The 21,514-nt window shown below is 44.5% G+C and overlaps 2 protein-coding genes across 4 annotated transcripts in view; one reads left to right on the top strand and one right to left on the bottom strand.

Annotated features, from left to right (window-relative positions):
* The window catches only part of lrch1 (leucine-rich repeats and calponin homology (CH) domain containing 1), a 53,184-nt gene extending 42,675 nt beyond the window's left edge, over positions 1 to 10,509 (top strand). For all 3 annotated transcript variants that reach the window (XM_041056735.1, XM_041056736.1, XM_041056734.1), the window contains 4 exons: positions 863 to 972; positions 1,109 to 1,246; positions 1,360 to 1,437; positions 7,268 to 10,509. In XM_041056735.1, the coding sequence (XP_040912669.1) occupies positions 863 to 972; positions 1,109 to 1,246; positions 1,360 to 1,437; positions 7,268 to 7,381 (440 nt within the window). In that variant the 3' untranslated portion in view covers positions 7,382 to 10,509. The remainder of the gene's footprint in view (positions 1 to 862; positions 973 to 1,108; positions 1,247 to 1,359; positions 1,438 to 7,267) is intronic.
* A 1,884-nt stretch (positions 10,510 to 12,393) lies between these two features.
* esd (esterase D/formylglutathione hydrolase) lies at positions 12,394 to 16,943 on the bottom strand. The gene is made up of 9 exons (XM_041056787.1): positions 16,812 to 16,943; positions 15,902 to 15,976; positions 15,676 to 15,764; positions 15,272 to 15,370; positions 14,753 to 14,877; positions 14,529 to 14,648; positions 13,926 to 14,024; positions 13,319 to 13,486; positions 12,394 to 12,794 (listed from the first exon to the last, which is right to left on the bottom strand). The coding sequence occupies exons 2-9, from the start codon at positions 15,967 to 15,969 to the stop codon at positions 12,714 to 12,716; spliced, it is 849 nt and encodes a 282-aa protein (XP_040912721.1). The 5' UTR covers positions 15,970 to 15,976; positions 16,812 to 16,943; the 3' UTR covers positions 12,394 to 12,713.
* Positions 16,944 to 21,514: the final 4,571 nt, after the last annotated feature.

Below are 21,514 nucleotides of genomic sequence, written 5' to 3'. Positions count from 1 at the left end.
GAAATAAAATCTAATATTGTATTTAAAGGAAAATGCTTTTTAAAAAGACACCACTCTCATGTCTGTCCAGCAGATACCAAGCTGGTTTCCTCCAGATTTATCTGATTATTTCTGACAGTGCAGACGTGTGCCATCAGAATAACTGGAGACGCTGTGATCATCAGGCCGAGCGGTGAACTCTCGTCACGTGAGCGCTCCTGTGACAAAGCCGGAGCTAAAAGTGCACCGAGCTCTGACTGCATGAGTGCACGTGAATGTTGGACTTACATAAGCTTTCTACATCTTTTATGGCAGAAAGGCTTTTTTTTCTGTGTCAGTGAACATGTGAGAACAGACGCTCAGGACGTCAGTTACTGTGTGGACTGTGTCCACGTCCACTGTCTCTGTTTCCTGCTTCCAGCTGCTGCTCGCTCAGACGTCTGAACACCAAGTCTGTTACTGAACAAATGAGTAGGACATGTTTAGTTCTGTGTCCGGATCTTCACAGTCCAACGCCAGGAACCATCGACCTCGTAGTTTTACAACAGGTCACCTGGAAACATTAAGAAGTCACCTGGAGTTTTAGGAGACATGTTGAAACCAAAGCTGAGGCCGGTGAACATGACGTCAGGCAGGTGTGTCAGGGTCACCTGTGCAGCTGCACACTGAGTCAGACTGAGTTCCTGACATCAGAATCTGCTCTGATTCCAGCTCCAGTATCAACCTGTGAAACTCTCCTGGTCTTGACACGTTGTTCCGTCCTCAGAAACCGTGAATCACGGTGTAGATCCATGTGTCACAGTTTGCTGTGCTCCTTCTGATGTGTGATGGCTTTAAACCATTCAGTCTAACCTCACCTGTCCTGTTGCTGTGTTGGCTGCAGTTTTCCTTCGGAGCCACAAGAGTCTGGAGTCTGTGGATCCCCAGTTCACCATGAGGAGAAAGATGGAGCAGCTCAGGGAGGAACTGGAGCTCATGGAGCAGCTCAGAGACGTGAGACACGCTTTGCTCACTGATTAATTATCATCAATGATAAAAACTATCCTGTGGAAGTTGGTCCAGCTCAGTGTAGAACTGTTAGTGGTGCTGAACTCACACATACCTGTTTATGTTGTTGTTTATTCCTCAGAGCATCGAGAGTAGACTAAAGGTCGTCCTGCACGAAGACCTCGGCTCGTCTCTGATGGACGGCGTCGTTCTCTGCCATCTGGCCAATCACATTCGCCCACGCTCTGTTGCCAGCATCCACGTCCCCTCACCTGCAGTGGTGCGTGTCAACCCACAAAATATAACACAAATCTGTTTTATTTACTCTTTCTAATCTGTAAAACTGTTGAGCGTGGAACTGGAGGGAACTTTGATTTGCTCTTGTTCTTCCAGCCCAAACTCAGCATGGCCAAGTGTCGGAGAAATGTGGAGAACTTCCTGGACGCCTGCAGAAAGATCGGTGTACCGGAGGTAAGACATGAACCACACTGCCGCCCTGGTGGCGCTCTGAGAACCGCAGTCGTCTCTGAACTGGGGGTCGTTCTTACATTCCTTCTAGTTTCTTCCAAAATGTACAAAAGAAAGATTCTGATGTGTCGTCAAACACTGAAGTCTGACTTCTGTCAAACTGATAAACTGATTTTAAACAGAAAGATTGATTTTCTGTGCTGAACGTGAACTGAAACAGCTTCGCTGGTACAGATGCAGTGTGTCGGTGCAGGCTGCTCCTTCAGAAACAGCAGTTCGTTACTGTAGTTTGCTCCAATAACTCGACCCGTTAACCATCATGGTCAACAGCTGACACACAGCTCACTGAGTAAGAAAGGTAAAGTTAAAACCTCCACACACAAATTTCAATCAGCAGCCTCCAGCCTGAAAACACCCCCAGTTCATCAGAGTAACCCCCAGCAGTTACTCTACGTCAGCATGGTTTCAGTTTGGCTCTAACTGACCAGTTATTGATGATTATGATTGATGAAGGAGCTGTGAAGGTGTCCTGCAAAATAAATACATAAACTTGACTGACTTTTGAACTTTAGTGGTAAAACAGCACTAAGATTCTCTTGTGGTTCATGTTGCTGATTGAGGTGAAAACCTTGAGGTGATTTTTGCAGGACACTGATGACGACTCTGAACTGTAAACCAGATGTGGGAGGAAGGCTGGTGGTCCCACGTTTGTAACAGCTGTATTCATCAGTCTCTTTGTCATGTGATCCTGTTGAATTCAGAAGTAAAAGATTCCTGAATACGTCTCTTAACTACCTGGGTCTTTACCTCAAAGTCAAAAACTGCTGAATACGATCGTTTCATGAACTCGACCCAGTTACGTCCCACGTGATGTTTCTGTCTTGGACACGTGAGGACACTCAGCCTTTTCCCTGCACTGGTTTCATTCTCCTACCTGCCTCCTTTTTGTTCTCATTGCTTTTAAACGGGGTCATTAATGTCGACATTAATGCTGAGTCATCACTGCTGTCATCGCTGCCTGTGGCTTCCAGCTTCCTCCATCACGACAGGAGTGGATCAGAACGGCAGCTGAAGAGAGTGTGTGTGTGTGTGTGTGTGTGTGTGTGTGTTAGGTTGCAGGCTGGATGTGTAACAGGTGAACATGGTCACTGTTCAGATGCTCTGAAATGGTCGCTGGAGTTTGGTGAGCGGATCAGAACCACTCTGATGTTTGGAAATATGAAAGTGAAGTCAGCAGCTGGTTAGCTTAGCTTAGCATAAAGACTGGAACCAGGGAAACAGCAAGTCTTGTTCTTTGTTCTGCGTTAAAAAAGTCCAGACCCGTCATTTATTTGCTGGGTGTTGCCACAGAGGGCACAGAGTTTTGCCACAAGGCAACATGATCTGGCACGATGCTGCAGGGGCCAGCTGAGTGCGAGTGCACGTCCTGTGGGATGACCGGGTAACATGGTCTGCACTGGTCTCATGAGTCTGTGAAAAAAAAAAGCGACCGATATTTTTTTTAACTCAGGTTCTCAGCTGTTTATCAGGTTGACCTTTGACCTCCATCTCTGCTGCTGCTTGCTGACTGTTTCCTGCCTCTGTGTTGCTAATGAGCCGTTGCTAACGAGCCGTCTACCTGTGGCTTGAATGCTTCACTGACAGCGCTTCTCCGAGCTAACTTGCTAACAGCTTCTGAGCTAACGTGCTGGCCTCTCCCATCAGCCACTTCACATGTTCGTTCTGTTCTGCTTCCTGAGAGAGTTCACACACCATCAGTCCGTCCTCTCTCAGCAAGCGTCCCTGCTTGTTGCCATGGTAACCCCTGCCTGCCTCACCTTACCCAGCAGCTCACCTGTGACCTTTGACCTCTGTGTCCATTGTTTAATCTCCTGCCTTTTCTTTCTCTTTTGACTTTCCGGCTGGATCGCGCCACATCTTCTTCCTCCTCCTCCTCCTCTTCCTCTTACCTTCTCCTCTTTAACATTTCTTTTTTTCATATTTCTTCATTTTCTCTGAACATCACTCGCTCACTTTTGCTCCTTCCCTCTTTCGTCCCTCTGTTTTCTCCCATCTTTTATTTCTTTTTTAACATCTTCTGTTTCTTCTTCACCTCTAATCTCCATCTCTCCTCCTCTTCCTCTTATTGCTTTTTGGTTTTTCTTTGGCTTTCACTCTTTCCCTCTTCTTCTACCCTCCTCACCTTTTCTTCCATCCTCCTTTCTCTTTTTCACCTCCTCTCTTTCACCTCTGCTGGAACTCTTGCACTTCTTCACCTCTGACTTTCCTCCCTCCTTTTTGTCCTCCTTCTATCTTTGTTCCACCTTTATATCCACTTTTTTACCTTATCCTTCTCTCATTCCCTTCATCCCTTGTTCCCTTCCTCCTCCATATGGCCCTTGTTTCCCCCTCTGTTCTTTTTACCTTTCTCCCTCCCTCCTTTTCTCCTTCCCTGCTTCCTTTTTTCCCTCCCTGATTTCATTCCCCCACCTCCTCTTTCTTTGCATTTATCCCTCCTTCCCTTCCTTCATTTATTTTCCCATCCCTTCCTAATGGGGGCGCCAGTCTTCCCTCTGTTCGCCGTACGACATCATCCAGTGCCGTCTGCAGCCAGTACGCGTCACACTTCAGGCGCTGGTTGCCTTGGATACAACCTCTCCGGACGGGAAACGGGAAGAGGCAGTCTCGACTCCAAACCCCGCCTCCTCCAGGGTTTCAGAGACTCCCTCATTGGTCTCTGTCACCACTCAAACCCCGCCTCCCGCCTGGCAAATCTGGGACCTTATTGGCTCGAGCCTGGTTCACATCCTCTGCCTAGTCCTGCTCTTTGTGGCCTATAGTTGGAGCGAGCTGACGTAACCCCGACAGCAGCCCCCTGTCAATCACCTGCTAGCCCCGCCCACTTTCTACCCAGGCTCCTCTTTATTTTTGCTGCATTTATGTCACATGGGAAAAATCACGCTCAGAATGAAACATGGCTGTAACCACGCGTCCCGTCCACAGAGGACAAAGACATTCCTTCCTGATCCACAGCCCTCGTTCTGCGTAAAAACCATTTATAGAATTTATCCACAGCAAACAGAGAGAATCAAAGTCACAGTCTTTGTGGGACTGAAATCCGTCTTTGTGCCTCCTCAGACGGTGAGTGTGTTTCCATCCACCTGTTTTTGAAAAGCAAATGTCACAAATAAATCGATAAAGACAGGACATTACCGAAGGTAACGAAGGTCAGGGCGTTTCCATCGTCTGAGCTTTGACTGCAGCCACTGCAGAATCAGCTCCAGCTGTTTGAGACTTTGGACAGTAACTGAGTAAGATACTCACCCGATTTGTCCACTGAATGAACTGTTGCACAGAACCAGGACTGTGGATTTTGTCCCCCATCACTTACACTGAATGTCTTCATGAGGGACAGTCACAGTGTCCAGTAACACTCTCAGTGCACAGTAACACTCTCAGTGCACATGAGTATTGTTTGAAGATAGATTTGAAAAATATGAGCTCACCCTTCAACAGTCCTGTGGAATCATCAACATTTACATCAACACATGTGAGTTTGTGATTTACACCACACGTAGGATCAATATGATCTAAACAGAGAATCCTGTGTCCGTCCCACGTGAGACGAGTGCAGCATTAACACAAGCCGACGTCTCTCTGCTCACCTTCTGCTCCGCGTCTGATTTTCTTCTTCGCCCGTTGGAAACAATCAGCTCACAGACATGTTGGCGTCTTTGCAATAAAGTGACATTAAAACACTTGACAGCAGCAGGACATGTGAGACAGCAGGTTCCCTGAAGTCACTGATGTGTGATCGACACGTCGTGCAGCAGCGACCTCTGACCTGTGCCGGACTGAGAGGCTGAACCACAGTTTAACAGAACCATCGTCTTATGTCCAGAAAAGAGTGATCACAAAATCCAGAATGGTTCCAGTATTTACACCTGACCAAACAAAACCAGAGATTAGTACTGTGCATAGTTTACAGTATTTAGCGTAAAGTATCGTGGTGTTATTGAGGTGACGGTAGCGTTTGGCTTGGTCCAGCTCTCAGCTCCCATGTTGCACCATCTTGGAGGTCGTTTACGGCAGGCTGGAGGCGAAGGTCCGGATCTGAGTCCGTTTAGTTTTGATAAGTGGTTTTCAAATGTAGTTTATGGTTCTGACTTTTCTTATTTCAGTGTGTGGTGTTTATCTTTAACAGAAATCTCAAACAACACATCGTACTTTCATCCATATTTATCTTTTTAACTGAGACGACCTTTGACTCCAAAAATCCAGGAGTCAGACAGAAATGAAACGTGGCTGAAAAACGGATTCTGAGGCCACCGGGTCGTAGTTTAAGGTTCTCAGTCAGGTCAGCTGAAGAGCTGAAGACCATCAGATCGTTCTCCGGGAACGTTAACGAGAACCGTGAACATCAGACGGCGCCGTCGCTTCAGAGTAACCACAGTTACAGACTGAAAGCTGTGTTTTCATGGTGGTTGCTGTAATTTCACCAACATTAAACAGCAGAAGCACATGACCCTGAATGCACATGTTCACTTTTCCAGGGTGTGATTATAAAGAGCGAACAGAAGCCATATTTCAGTCGTTGGATGTTATTTTATGTCTAATTACTTAAAACCGTTATTCAAGTATGATGTTTTGGAAAATGTGAATTTTATTGATTTCTATATTTATTTAAATGAAATGATTTCTTTTACTTCACTCATCAGCTAACTCTTGTGTATCCTGATATGCAATGTGAATGTTTGAGAACATCTGAAGGGCTATAGACACGAGATGAGTTTATGAAGTTAGATGAATGTGAGTCTGTTTATCTGAGAGCGTTTGAGGCGAAGCAGCAAATCGCTGAGTTTGTATGTCAGAGGAATTCAGAGCTGAGGAATGAGGCTGTTTGACCTGGCAGCTGATTGGTTGTTGGATTCATTCACAGACACTGAACATGTGACATGTGACCATTCAAAGCTCAGTCACTTCCTGAATGTTCATGTGTGATTACTTTCATGTTACTTGTTCAGATTCTGTGAACTGATCCAGCTCCGAGTGCTTTCAGCTGCTGTGGTTGCTTCATCCTCTGCGCAGGTTTTCTAACTCTGTGCTGACGCGGGAGGATTTTATTTTAAAGACGTGTGTATGATATTTGACCGTGTGAACGTCTGAGGTAATAAATGCAGTTTAGGGATGTTGTCTGTTCCACAGTGTCATTGTTTTAAGGTGGACGAAGTCTTAAAGGAGACAAGTGAAAACTTGAAAACCTGACCCAGGACCTGATGCTTGTTTGCTCTGTGGCTGAGTCCAGCAACATAAACCTCACAGCCTGGAGTTTTTACTCTTTGGTTTTTGTTCTGATCAAACAAACAAGATTCGACATTTTAATTATAGTCGTGAGCTGTAGCGCAGCTTTTTGATGCTATGCTAAGCTAACTGTCTCCTGGCTGGAGCTCCATATTTAACATCTGACTCTCAGCGGGAAGGTCAATCATTTCCTTAAATGTTGAACTATTCCTTTAAACTAAAGTTTTTTCCCAGCATGCACTGGGCTGTTACATTACATCAGTATATACCAGGTCTGAGTCTAAATATATCGCCATTAAGCTGATAAATTCTGAATTTATTAGAGTTTTTATTGATTTCACTTATTGTGAAAAGTGTCCAGAGAAGGCGAGGCTGTGTCTATTTCCTGGAATTCACCAACTGTTAATGTACAACACTTCATGTTTATGAGCACTGACTAAATCCTGTGCTTGGTTTACTGCACTCCTCTGTCTCTGTCTCCTCTCTCATCTCTCTCCTCCCTCTCCGCCCTCCTGTCTTCTCCTCCGTCCCTCCTTCCCTCTGACTTTCCCAGGACAAGCTGTGTCTTCCTCACCACATCCTGGAGGAGAAAGGCCTGGTGAAGGTGAGCATCACGGTTCAGGCTCTGGTGGATGAGGCCTCGTCCAAACACACCCTCCTGACGTGAGCGGCAGAGACGGGCGGAGCTTCCACGGCTGACACATGCAGCTGACACGCACCTGGATCGACACCCTGACCTGATTTCACATGACGCTACGACTTGTCTCTGTGGTCATTGTGTATCCCTCTCAGTAACAGAGTGTTTATTATAGATAAGGATGCAAAATGGCGTTAAGGGAACTAAATGGTCAGAAGTGGGTTTATTTACTAATTCACGAGAGGGAACTTTGGGTGAATTAAGAATTTAGTAAGCAGATGGACTGATGGAAAAGCCAAACCTGCCCAGTGTCTGACTGGTTGGAGGTGTTTTCCATCAGTTTCAGGGGGTGTGAGTGAAAACTGACCATGTGTAACATCCATCACTGCAGGTAAACACAGGAAACACAAACAAACAAACAGCTAAAGGGAACAAATACAGCTCACATTGGTTTTATTCTGCTGACACAGGATCAGGGTCTGTGGAGGGAAAAGCTTTTAAGAATAAAGTCAAAATAAGTTTGGAAAAAAGTAAAAAATGTGAGAGTGAAGTTGTAATTTTGACAGAAAAGATTCATCTTATGAGACAAAGTCAGATTTTTAAGAGAACAAATGAAAGAAAGCATTTTGAGATTTTGTCATAAATTTTATGAGGAAAAGTTTTGGAAATAATGGGAGTTGTAGTTTTACTCTAATAGTTTGAGAATAAAGTTGTAATATTACAAGATGTGACTGTATTCCTGGAAATATGACTTTCTTCTCAAAACCATTTTATTTTTATAAAATTACTTCATGACGTATTTTGTCATGAAATTAAAACTATTTTCTTTTTTCTTGGAATTCTGACTTTATTCTCGTAATATTCCATATTAGTCTTAAAAAAAAGACTTTATTCTGAAGAGCTTATTTGTTTTTGTTGGTGAGCGTGGCCCCGATCCTCTGTCATAGAAAAATATAAACAGCTATAGTATTTAAATTTAAATTAGCAGGCGCTGTAGCTCTTTAGCTTTTCTTCTCAATCTGAACCATTTAACTGTCGCAGCGACTTTACACCTTCACCTCTTTATATCACGCAGTCTGCGAACAGCTGAGCAGAAACTCCTCAGTCATTTGATGAACTATCAGTTTTCTATCTGCTGATTATTGATTTCTTTCTGCTGAGGGTTCAGGTGACGTGTTACTGGACCGAGTGAGGATTTAGCATTTTGCTCTCAGTTCCCTGAAGAGAATAAAACCAGTCTTGACTTAGAGGGAGACAACTTTTAACCACAGTTTGTATTTAAACAGAAATATATTTATGATATAAAAAGCAGCTGAGATAAGATGTTTGGGTTGTCGGAAACATCCCAGAAATATTTTTCTCTAATATATTTTAGCTGTAATTGTCTGGTTGACTTTCTGTGGAGCTCTCTGCATGTTCCTGAACCAGGTCTGAGTCTGTGTCGTGGGGACACTAATCTGTGCTTATCAGGTCTCCCTGATGGACCGAGAGTCCAGGTAATCAGTCTGATCTGTCTCTGGGTCTTCTCTCGCTCGCGTCCTCTCACAGCGGTGGGTTCACGGAGGGAAAATCTCGCTTCTGTTCTCTCTGGTGTTTTTATCACATGCAGTTTGCCAGTTTGCCAAAACACACGTGGTGTTAATGAAAAAGTCAGATCACCAGGTTTACTGTCCACACACACCGAGGTCTGCAGCCTGATGCACCTGCTGTGTGTGAGACTGAACTCCAGGTGAGCCAGGTGAGCTGCTGCTGCTGCTGCTCAGGTGTATGTGACACAGACACCCTCAGCTCCGCCAGTCCAGCAGAAGCAGTCTGGCCTGGTATCACTGATACTGCTGATGCTTCAATCCACAGCCTGCTACGTCAGCTGTGTGTGTGTGTGTGTGTGTGTGTGTGTGTGTGTGTGTGTGTGTGTGTGTGTGAATTATGTGGCAATGCAGACCTGAAAAAACCTGGAACCTTAAAGGGGCAGTAACTGATTCTGGACCTTTATCGACCTCTGATGGAGTCACAGCTTTCAGCAGCACTGACATTATCTCAGGCCGCACAGCTGCAGACACAGCTGTGCACGTAGGCTGTGCACGTAGGCTGTGCACGTAGGCAGCACCCGGGTGGGGGCGGATGGGACACAAACACTTTAACTTTAAAAATGAAACGATTATTGAATTAATAAAATCGCTGCTGATAATTTTCCTGTAGATCATCTGATCAGTTAATCAGATGAAACACTGATCAGCTCCGTGAGTTAGTGTGAGCTTTGTTAAAGGTGCGATCTGTCGTCACTGACGTTTCACAGATTTACTTACTGCCCCTTTAAAAGTCTGGGATCATGTTGTGTTTCTCCTAAATGCCAGAACAGGAACACGTGAAGTGTCTGACACTCGTGAACCAGCAGATTCAGTTTGTTCTTCTCTGCATATGATGCAGCTCCGTATCCAAAGCTCCAGCTTCTTAAAGATTCAGCAGTAAAAAGCAAAAAGAAAAGATTCCACTGGACAAATTTCACAGTTGCCAAAACAAACCTTTTCTCTCTTGTGATAAAACTGTAGTTAGAGGATTTTATTTAAATGTGCTATAGCCTGTGTACATATTATTTATCACAAGGATTTCCTGTTGAATGAATATTTGTAAAGGCAGTGACTTATGTATTTGTTTCTTTATGTACTGTATATTTCACCATCAAACACTCGCAGCAGCAAACTTTAATCATCATAATCAGTCGCTTTATAATCAGTATCATATAGATGTTCAAATAAATGCTCATGAATTTCAACACTATGGGAGAAATAACACACGTGTTAATTATCAGTCGTTAATATCAGGTAACTATTATTTTATCTCTTGGCTAAAATCTGTTTAAGAGATGAGTCAATTCTCATATTTCTGATATCGAGTCATTTTAATTTCCATTCTCATGAAGTAACAAAGATTTCAGGAACGTTACGCCGACGTTTGTTAATCAGCTGAACGAGAAACGAGGGATGATTTCGCTTTGCTTCTCTGTGATCTGCATTTTTTCAGAAAATCATAACTCACTCCTCTACACACACACACACACACACACACACACTCCTCTACACACACACACACACACACACACTCACACACTCCTCTACACACACACACACACACACTCACACACACACACACAGACTCCTCTACACACACACACACACAGACTCCTCTACACACACACACACACACACTCCTCTACACACACACACACACTCCTCTACACACACACACACACACTCCTCTACACACACACACACACATACTCCTCTACACACACACTCACACACACACACACACCGTCACGTCGTCACAGTGTTTCTTGGGAAAAGCAATAAAACCAAAGCTGCTTCCCTTCGACAGAATCTGCACTTTAAACTTCTGTATTTATATCTTTGTTTTGGCAACTGAGAAAATCTTAAATCACCTTTAATCTGAACGGAGAGAACAGAGAGTTTAACTTTGACCAATGTGACGCTGATGTAAATGTGTAAATGTTCGGTGAAAAGCCTGCTGAGCACAAAGCAGTGTAATTTTTTTTATGTCTCCTCTTTTGTACATTGAGTGTAAACTGTCCAGAAACGGCCTGTACTCACATTTTGTATTTTTCTGACTGGGAGGAAAATTTATTTTTATGACGTCTTTTCAGGTTTGTATGTAACATACCCTTTTCTAACTCTCTGTGAAGCCTTTGTGTAATTTGTTGTACATCACCTTAAATTTTCATGCATGAAATGTCCCTTTAATGTCGCCTTAACTGCTGTGAATACTGTATATACTGCACTGTATTTCTCATCACTTTATCAGTAAAGACCTCATCTGGCCAAACAAACACACCGAACCCGAATCTGTTCAAACTAAAATAACTTTAATCCAGTTTGAAATAAAAATCAGAAGCTAAAGTCAAACCTGCTCTTCACAGTTTAAAATCAGTGTCTGCACTTTGACTCTTTCTGATGTGAGTTTCCATTTATGTGTGAAACCTGAAATAGAACCATTTATAATTATAAAAGAAAAAAGTGAAAGAATTCTGCAGCTCTGGTGTGAAGCAGAGGGGGGTCGTTCTTTTTTCAGAATAAGGATTTATTCAATGTGAACAGAGTCATTAATGATTTGATGGATTATTTAAACACAGCGTTCAGGTTTTGTGAACAGGCCTTTTCCACAGCAGACATTTTGGCTCGTGGCAGCAGGAAACCCACAGGTGTGATGAACACCTGTGGGTTTCCTGCTGTGACGTGTGTCCAGGCTGACGGCAGGTGTCCTCCTCTCAGGACTGTGGGGTGAGTACATCCAGATCAAAGAAAAACTTTTGGCTGTGACAAAATGAAGCAAAAGCACCAGAATGATGGATCTTTCCTCTCCATGTTCTCAGTGTATCTGATTTAAAGGTGCATTAATCTCTGTTTGGCCACTAGATGGAAGAAAAACACTGAAACAAGCTGAGAGATGCACAGTGACCACGACATCTCGGCCTGATGGAGCCACGTCATCCCACCGGAGCAGAGTTTGAGTCGACCTGATGAATGTGAGTCCGGGATGCCGACGTGTCGGCTGATGAACGGGGGCAGAGGAGGTGGGTTTTGGTCGGTAGGTAAAGCAGCAGCTGCTGATGAAGCAGAGCGACTGATTCTCCACCCGCTCAGATGTTTGTTGTTGTAAGTTTAGCTCCTGTGGTTTGATGTTGGTGAGGTTAGAGGATTGATACCACTCTCATGTCTGAGAAATACAAAGCTGGAGTCAGGACGTGCTTAGCTTAGCTTAGCATAAAGACTGGAAACATAAGGAAACGGCTAGCCTGGCTCTGTCTGAAGCTAACACCACCTGCAGCTTGTTGGAGCCTTTGAAGGTTTCCTGGATGTTTCAGTGGAACCTGTTTAAGTCCTGATCTGAAACCAGGAATCTGACCGAGAACACGTGAAGCTGATTATCAGATCATGTCTCTTCACCTGGTCTGAGCAGCCTCAGTGTTACTGCTGAGGTTTTCATGGTGCAGGTCAGTGAACCTCAATAAGGACGGAACACAAACATGATTCATGGAGAATTTTATTCTGAAAAATACAACAGAGACTGTTCGCTGATGGTTTTCTCAGACATCTGATGGCTGAGTGTGGCTCCAACCAACGTCCCACAGAGATCAGAAAACTGATCTCACTGGAGACTTTAGGCACAAAGGCTTCTGAACCAGGGAACAGCTGACATTTTATACTGACGTCTGCAAGAAGTCAGAACAAAACAAAAAGCAGAGGGTGGATGCGACTGAGGGCGGAGCAGTGAGGGCGGAGCAGCTGGGTCAGACTGAACTGGACTGACATGTCGTCCAGTAAGAGTCACGTTGTCCGGCGGCGGCTCAGGCGTTGAGGTACTTGCCGTGGTGCTTGATGTGGTCGTTGATGAAGGAGTAGATGAAGAAGTAGCTGTGGTCATAACCCTGCAGGAGGAAACGCAGCGTGAGGGTCAGAAATACGACATGAATCTCACACCTGTGAGCCGCTGTAACCGATCAGTGTCTGACTGACTCCACTCACACTGAAGCAGATAATAATCAGCACTTTGTTTATGTGGCCACATGGTGGCAGCACATGGCTCTTTAACACTGAGAAAATAAAAGCATGACCTCTCATTACTGTTTTAAGGATTACAATACTAATTATTGATTCTATTTATTACATTTATTACATCTGTTTTTTGTACAGCTCTGACTGTTGTTTAGATTTTTATAGTATTTTATGAACAGTTGTTACAACATGTTTTTTTCCTTTTGAATTTCAAAGGTCAGAGGTCAGCCTGACTCTTTAAAGTGTTTGGTGTGTTGCTTATTTTCGCAGATTGTTGAACTAACGGAGGTTTTTAACATCACTTTAAACGAACATTAGAGGAACTGATTTATCTTTTAATTGAAGAATAAAACTAAAGAGTCTGTGCTTTTACTTTGACAGGACTACAGGAACTGACCGGCTGCAGTCTGAAGACGACGGGGATTTTCTTCTCGGAGCAGACGGCGATCAGGTTGTCGGGCAGGAGCTGGCTGGCTGACAGGAACTGGTCGTCTCGGCCCTGATCGATGAGGATGTCGAGCTGAGGGCCGGAGTACGACCCCGCCAACACCGTGGCATCGTACGCCTGAAAGAAACGAGCGGGAGAGTTTAGTCATGTGACTGTTTAAAGCTGAGCAGACAGCTGCTGCACAGACACGGTGATCCATCAGCTTCAGCTCTCTGACAGCAGATTAACTCAGTTTTATATTTAAACCTGAACCTGCCACGTTTTTAATGATATCAGTAGAATTCAACAACGTTCAGCAGCAAATGTAAAATCTGTAACGAGTTTTACTTTTACCAACAACTTTTCCGTTTGCTCCCATTAATTCTGGACAGTTGAACCACAGTCGATTTTGGATTTCACTTCAACTCGAATGAAAACTCCGGTGATTTGGACTCGACGTCCTCCAGCTGACACGTCTCACAGCGACGTGGGCGGAGGATGACGGGACCAGAGGTCTCACTGTGAGAAGCTCAGGGTGTAATTATTCCAGTTATTATCAGGACCACAGTGTTCTTACCTCCCACGTGGACCTGTCAGAGCCCAGGTATCCTGAGAAGGCTTTCTGTCCCCAGGGACACTGCATCGGGTTACAGATGGGGGCGAACGCAGACACCGCCTGCAGGAGACAGACCACCACACATCAGCTTCATCACAGGTGACCGTGTTAGCCACGACACGTCAGTTTCACTGACTGTGTTTTTATTTTTGTGGCTTTTTTTCTCCAGCGTTCTGTGAAACATCAATCAAAAGCACATTTATATGCTGAGTCACGTCATTTATCCATGACTGTACAAACTAAACTAAATGATAAATGGATAATGTTTGACCTGTTACTGTTTATTTATAGAGAAAGTTTTTATTCAAATTAAACTCGTCAATAGAAAACAAAGTGGGAATGTGATTAATTATTGTTTGTTAGTTACTAACTTCATTGATTAAAAGTAAACGAACTGATGATGTAAATGATGAAAGATGAGTAACATGGAAACTGGCTGGCCTAATTTTTATTGATTAACCAACTATTGATTGTTAACACTTCTAATAATCGATGACAGAAATTCCTTGACATTTTCATCCATATAACAAACTAAACACAATGAGGTGCGGTGACATGCAGTACCTTGTATTTCCCAGGATTCTTCAGGGCACAGATGAGCGCCCCGTGGCCGCCCATGGAGTGACCAGAGATGGACATCCTGTCTGGGTCAGTGGGGAAGTTAGCGTTGATCAGTTTGGGGAGCTGAGAGAGAGAGAGAGAGAGAGAGAGAGAGAGAGAGATCATTAACAACACTAATTACACACAAACTGATTTTTGGGTAAACAGGTGACAGAAATCCAACCCACCTCCTCTGTGATGTAGGAGTACATGCGGTAGTTGGTCTTCCAGGGCTCCTGAGTGGCGTCGACATAGAAACCAGCTCCAGTGCCGAAATCCCAGCTCTCATCCTCCCCCTCAATGCTACAGCCACCTGGGGTGTGTGTGTGTGTGTGTGTGTGTGTGTGTGTGTGTGTGTGTGTGTGTGTGTGTGTGTGTGTGTGTGTGTGTGTGTGTGGGTGGGGGGAGGGGTATGAATAACAGAGAAGATGGTGGAAACGTCAGCCTGTTGGCCTTCTCTCATCACCTCAGTACAGAACAGCTGCTAGTATCTGTAAACTCCTCATTCCTGTTTTACACTGAGCATTATTTTGAAGTTACTCATTATTTGTGCTAAATTAGCTCAGCTACAAAATCTGTGGACGAAGATTTCCCGTCATCAGACTGGAGTTTTAGCTGGTCCACACAACTTTAGAAGGCACGAAGGCTCAGGTGTGCTGGTTTCCACACAAGGAGAGTAAGATGAGAATGTGTGTGTGTTTTCATACGTGGGCTGGTGTCGGGAGCGACGATGATGATGCCGTGCTCTGCAGCAGCGAGCTGACTTCCAGCTTTGGTGATAAAGTTCTGCTCCGTACACGTCAGGCCTGCAGAGACACAAAGAGACAAAGGACAGCTTCAAATTTCAGGACAATTAAACCTGATTTTTCTCTGCCAAACACCATTTGCATCAGATTGTTAAACTTGTTTCCAGGGACGTATTCTTGGTTTTGACATTCAAACTATTTTTCAGCTGAAGCTGATGCATCGATGTCAAACTCACATCCCAAACATCTACTGATGAATAAGACTGAAAATCCTGTTTTTCTTCTGGTCGACAAATCATCTTATTCCTCTGAGCCACAATGCTCCACACAGCCTGTGAAGCTCTGAGATCAGGTGGGAGACTCACCTGAGAGCCAGTACATGACAGGACATTTGTCTGTCTCAGCCTTGGGAGGCAGGTAGATGGCAAACTTCATCTTACACTTCAGCTCGGTGCTGCATGGAGGAAATACAAACACGTACAACTTTAGAGCTTCTTTTCCACACTTCAAAACTCTCACTTTCGCACTTAAACACATTTTACTACAGACAATGTGTCCAAACTTTGCCTTGTGAGCTTTAAACACACTCACCTGTCGTGCTCGAAAACCTTCTGGAAGCCACCAGCGCACTTGTTGGAGGACACCTGTGTCAGAGCCATCTCTGATCTGCAGAGAAGCAAACTTTAACTACAACTCCTTCAAATATTTCACACAACAGTTATGTACACATCTGTTATCTCAGGAGCAAAGGTGAAGCGCTGCATCGAGGCAGTGCATATGCAGGTTTCCAGTTTCATAAACCAGAACATGGAGCTCACGTTTCACACTCTGAAGTTGTTGAATCAAACTAAATAAAGGAATATAAATATAAATATAGAGCCATGAGGAAAACTGGTGAGATTTTCGCTCCCCAACTTCTAACACACTGTGCTAATATCTGAAAGATGAATGAACAGTAACACCAGCTGAGTCATCAATGTGGATTCGTTACAGCTGCATGGAAAAATAGTAAAGTTAATCTGGTTAACCGGGCGGAGTGGACCCGCTAACAGCTCCTGCTAACCGAGGGCTGTTTACCGTTAAAGGAAATGGACTCCGGTGAACAGCATGAAGTAGAATCTCATGTCAATCCGAGCACTGTTTTCTCTGATAAACACTTTGAAACACGTACAAAAAATACTTAGACTCATTCAAACAACGCGCTGCAGGATGAATCATCACATGCAGAACTGCCCAAAACAGCTGTAAAACCAGAAAAATAATATTTTATTGACTCAACTAACTTTAAACTTCGTTTATGAGCACGGGAAATTAAAAACGGTCAGATTTTGAACGGAGTTCGGCGTGCACCGTATCGGGGGCGTGCATGGATTAGCAAGGTATGTTAGCTCATGTACAAATCTTTAGCTGCTATTTACAAGTGTCTGCTTGAAGTTAAAACAGTTTCTGACGTGTGGCAAAGAAACCGGGCGCCGTAAAGGCTCCGTTCCCGTCAGCGTACCTGAGTCAGCCACTGGATTTTGTAGAAAACGTGCTTGAACCACTGGTTCGCTAACTTCCCCTCCGGTGCAGTCCAGAGCGTCCGGAGTCCAGCGACGTCGGGGCGAACGCAGTGACGTCACGGGAGCCTCCCCCATCACAGCGTACGTCCGAGACGTAACGCACGCGGTCTGACACTAGATGGCGCTGATGTAATCAGGAAAATACTAAGCTCATGTTGTTCTGTTCGTTTACCTGACTCAGATTTATAGGTGTTACTGTTAGAGCTGTTTTAATGAGATGCAGCAACATATTATTTAAATACTATTTAAATTCCAATTATTCCCATGTATCACAATCAGGTAAGAAGCCCAATATGCCAACACTGGGAATGATGGTAAATCTTCTATCTTTAAGTGAGTTACAAACATTTCAATCTTTCCAAAGCAACAGAAATATTCAAACTTCACCACACAGCTGCTGAAAGTTTCACATGCTGTTCAGCCTACAGACCATCTGGTATCTACCTGATAGTGTTTGTGTGTCTGTCTTCAAACATGCTGAGCCATAACCACTGGTAACCACTGTTCAACAACAACAACAAAAAAAAACCCCCAATAATAATAATAAAATAAAGACACGGCCCACTTTGTGTGTGGTAAATAAAACACCAGAAACTGAAATCACTGTCCTCCTGACCTGTTTACATTCTGTAGAAAACCTCATTTCTCTCTCATCAAAATAAAACGTGTCTTTGCTCGTCTGCTAAACATGTTGTATCTGTGTGTGTGTAATTCAGCCAGTCTGTCAGTCCTCTGTTTATACCACCCGTCTCTCTCCCCATCAGTCTCCATCTCCTCTACTTTGCTCTCTATATCATCATTTTCCCTCCGTGTCCATCGAGCAGAATTTGGGTTGTAAATGACTGAATAAAACACACACAGTGCACCAATGCTTGTGTCCTGTCTGTCTCTGCAGCTGCTTCCTAAATTAGACCGTTTCAAATCATCCGCCTCCCCCACCACCCCTCCCCCACACCCAGTCCCACCAAAAAACAGATTAAATTCACTCAGCATCCTCAAATACACTCACTGCTCTCCACATGATAATGGTTACGCCTGCAGCCATGCTGCCATGTGCACTGGGAAGATTCCATTTAAAACTGAATGTGACACAAACAACTGTTTTCCTGTTCATGATTTCTGTCGTTCACACCATCCATCAGGAGCACAAGCAAACCTGCAGTGTCTGGCCACCGTCCTGTGACTGGACCAAAATCCACCCTGCTGAAGGGCTCATGAGCAAAGCGTGACAGCTCCAGCTGTGGGCCAGAACCACAGCAGCACAGCTGTCTTACTTTAAGTCATTTTCATCTGAAAATTAAAGGTAATTTTGAGAACTAAGTATTTTGAATAAAGTCATAATTTTGACAAGTCCTAATATTATGAAGAAAAAGCTGAATAAAGTAATATATATATATATAATAAATAATATTATTATAGTATAAATATTTAATAAAACATAACATTTTTAGAGTAAACTGATAAAACTTGGTTAATATAATATATTGAGGTTAAAACTGTCATATATTTGAAAACAAAGTCGTAATAAAGTCTAAAGTTGATCAAACTTTTTTCTTCTAAAAAAATGTCAACTTTTCTTTAACAGTAACTTATTTTGAAATTTAACTTCCTTTGCCAGCATTGACAGTTTGCATTAATTTCATAAACGATGACGCATTGCTCCGCCCTACACAAAAGTAGATAAGCTGCTTCTCTGAGTATAAAAGTGTTGGTTGGTTGATGTTGGTATGGGTGTCAGCAGCACTCGCCCTGTGTTTACTTGGTACCGGATCATACCAAATTTTGCAGTATGGCACACCCCTATTGGTTTCTATGTTTTGTTTCGTAATACATGGCCTGTGATATTATGGTCTGGCTCAATTGTCACTGGCCAATCATTGGCCAATCAGAGATGAGGACGCACCTGGTTGTTGGAGGGGTGGGACTTAAAAGGCGCAGGTACGGGCCGCGAGGACGCTAGAAACAGGTGGATAGGGAGAGACGCTGTTCGTGAGTTCATTCAAACCTGTGGAATACTGTTGTTGATCAGGTGAAGACCCAGGACTTTCAGTCAAAGTGTAACCTGATCAAACCGGACGCTGAGCCGCGTGTTGGAGCTGGTTTCAGTTCGTAGTTCAGCTAAACCACGGTACCACTGAGACCCCCGCGCGCTGCACCGAGTCCGCCATTACCGCGCCGGTTTGGAGGAGAGGAGAGCGCGTGTGCGCGGAACACAGACTTCCACCGAGTTTCTGAGTGAGTATGGATCAGTGTGAGCACACTGAGGGAAACAGAGCAGGTGTATCAGCCCAGGTGTATCAGCCCGGGTGTATCAGAGCAGGTGTATCAGCCGGTGAATCTCTGTGCTTCAGATACTGCAGCGGAGGGGCCCGGGTTTTTCCACCCCGTGAGCCACAGGCGCCATTTTGTGCTCACGCTCGCGCACACACCCTCAGTGCGCATGTCTTCGTGGGACCCTCACCTTGGACGGTTTGGAAACGGCTTTCTGGACTTTCTACGAAAAGTGAGTACACACAACATTTAAATCCACGATTTCACACGAGCCCCGACAAGCGCGCCAACGACACGGTTCCGGAAACAGTCACAGTTTACGGTGCCACGGTGCGCTCGTGCCACCAGGGGTTATGTTTTAAGGTGGAGCTCACCTGGTTCTGTAGTAAATATTCCTTCAGTCTTGGTGGTTTGACATATTTAAATTTTGGACCGTGATGTGGTTCATGTGGTAAAGATAAAATATGGCGCGGGACAGCGCAGGCGCACTGAGGTAATTAGGCCTCAGGGGCCTCCTCAGTTCACCTCCCACGTGCACAGGTTATCAGAGGTGTGTGGAGACAGGCCTGTAAGTCCTCAGAGTTTTTACCCACAGAAACATTTATTAGTTATATTAGAATCCAGAGCTGACAGTAAAACACCGTCATCAGTTTGATCAGTGTTGATTTTCCGTTTTACTCGTTGAGCAGAATTTAATCAATAAACAATATTTAAAGAGTGTGAAACGTTGCTCAGTGCTGCCGATCAATAAACCACCTGCAGTCAGTCTGAAAATCTTCATCTTTCAGCTGCACCGCAGTCATCCTCACTCAAACATCACAGTCTACAATACGATCAATAACTATGACAGGAAATGATTATTCCCTGATCAATGTGTGTGTATAAAGCTTCACACAGATGGATTTATATACAGTGAACTGATGTCCAGAGAGTGTGAGTGTTGGACAGGATCAGTCCACCCTGTGTCTTCACAGGTGAACTGGCTCAGACCTGCAGACTCAGACTGAGCTGTTTCTTCTTCTTCTCCTTTCAGGTCCACAAACAGATCAACATGAGAAGAAATCAACAAATAGTAAGTTTTTATTCTGCTGCTGGGGTTTGTTTGATCGGCCGCCGTGCCACCTGTCAGCTGCCATGCTCATCTCCCTTAGCCTGTTGTGTTCTGATGGCCCTCTGCTATCATGAGCTTGGATCGGCCACTGTGCTACCTGTCTCTCTCGTACGCACACACACAGCTGCTGTGCTGATCTCTCTCAGCCTGTTGTGTTTGATTGTGGCCCCGTGTTAGTTTGGTATGGCCCCCGTCATCATAAGTTTAGATCACCTTTGAGGTGTTCTATCAGCCACTGTGCTACCTGTCTCTATCGTACGCACACACACAGCTGCTGTGCTGATCTCTCTCAGCCTATTGTATGTTGATGGCCCCCTGCCATCATGAGCTTGGATCAGCTTTGAGGTGTTTGATTGGCTGCCGTGCCACCTGTCTCTCGCACGCACGCACACACACACAAACACACTACACATGGCCACCGTGCCATAATTATTTTTGTCCGCCCGACCGCTCTCGCGCGCTCCCTTGCGCTCTCTCTCTCCCCCCTCTCTCTCTGTGTTCATTGATTTTGACCACGCTGGATGAAGAGGCTATACGAGGTATGAGACTTTCACTTCTTTGATGCTGGGATGTCTGGCCGCCGTGCCATAACTTTTCCTCCTACAGAATTTGTTCCTGTCCTTCCAATATGGCTGCCATAGGTCATCTTTCTCTCTCTTGGTCGGGCGGTTGTTTGTTTGTTCGGATGTTTTTTTGTTTGTTTATTGATTTTGACTATGCTGAATCAAGAGGCTATGCGAGGTATGCGACTTTCAGTTCTTTGATGCTGGGATGTCTGGTCGCCGTGCCTTAACTTTTCCTCCTACAGAATTTGTTCCTGTCCATCCTTCAAAACATATGAGGCAGGTGTTTGGGTTTTTTGTTTATTTTTTTAAGGCCGTGCCAGTCTCTGTCACACACACAGACTCACACTCAGACATCTGTCTCCCCCTCTAATCAGCCTACTAGGGGTTTATCTGGGGGCCCTACACTGGGACAGTCTGATTTAGGGGCCTGTCCTCCTGTGTCTCTCTCTAATATGGCTGATTTGGGGCCCGGTGTCGGGTCTGATTTAGGGGCCTGTCCTCCTGTGTCACTCTCTCTGATATGCCAGGTGTGGCCTGATGAGGAGCTCTGTGTTGGGTCTGGTTTGCCCAACTTTCAACTTTCAGTTTGGATAGTTAAGGTTAGGTTAGGGGTTAGGGGTCAGGGCATGCATTATATTTCAGTGCGTCCTCACAAATGAAAATAAGAATGTGTCACAGGTCTACTGTATATAGA

This window comes from Toxotes jaculatrix, chromosome 15 (assembly GCF_017976425.1).
Source record: "Toxotes jaculatrix isolate fToxJac2 chromosome 15, fToxJac2.pri, whole genome shotgun sequence".
NCBI classification, from domain to species: Eukaryota; Metazoa; Chordata; class Actinopteri; family Toxotidae; genus Toxotes; species Toxotes jaculatrix.
This window is presented reverse-complemented; position numbering and strand designations above follow the sequence as displayed.

What these genes read in the sequence shown, in the direction of transcription:
- esd (XM_041056787.1), bottom strand. Translation starts at nt 15,969, where the DNA reads ATGGCTCTGACACAGGTGTCCTCCAACAAGTGCGCTGGTGGCTTCCAG. An exon ending in CGCTCCCGACACCAGCCCAC is followed by an intron (nt 14,878 to 15,271) that starts GTATGAAAACAC and finishes CACACACCCCAG; the next exon opens with GTGGCTGTAGCATTGAGGGG. An exon ending in ACTCCTACATCACAGAGGAG is followed by an intron (nt 14,649 to 14,752) that starts GTGGGTTGGATT and finishes TCTCTCTCTCAG; the next exon opens with CTCCCCAAACTGATCAACGC.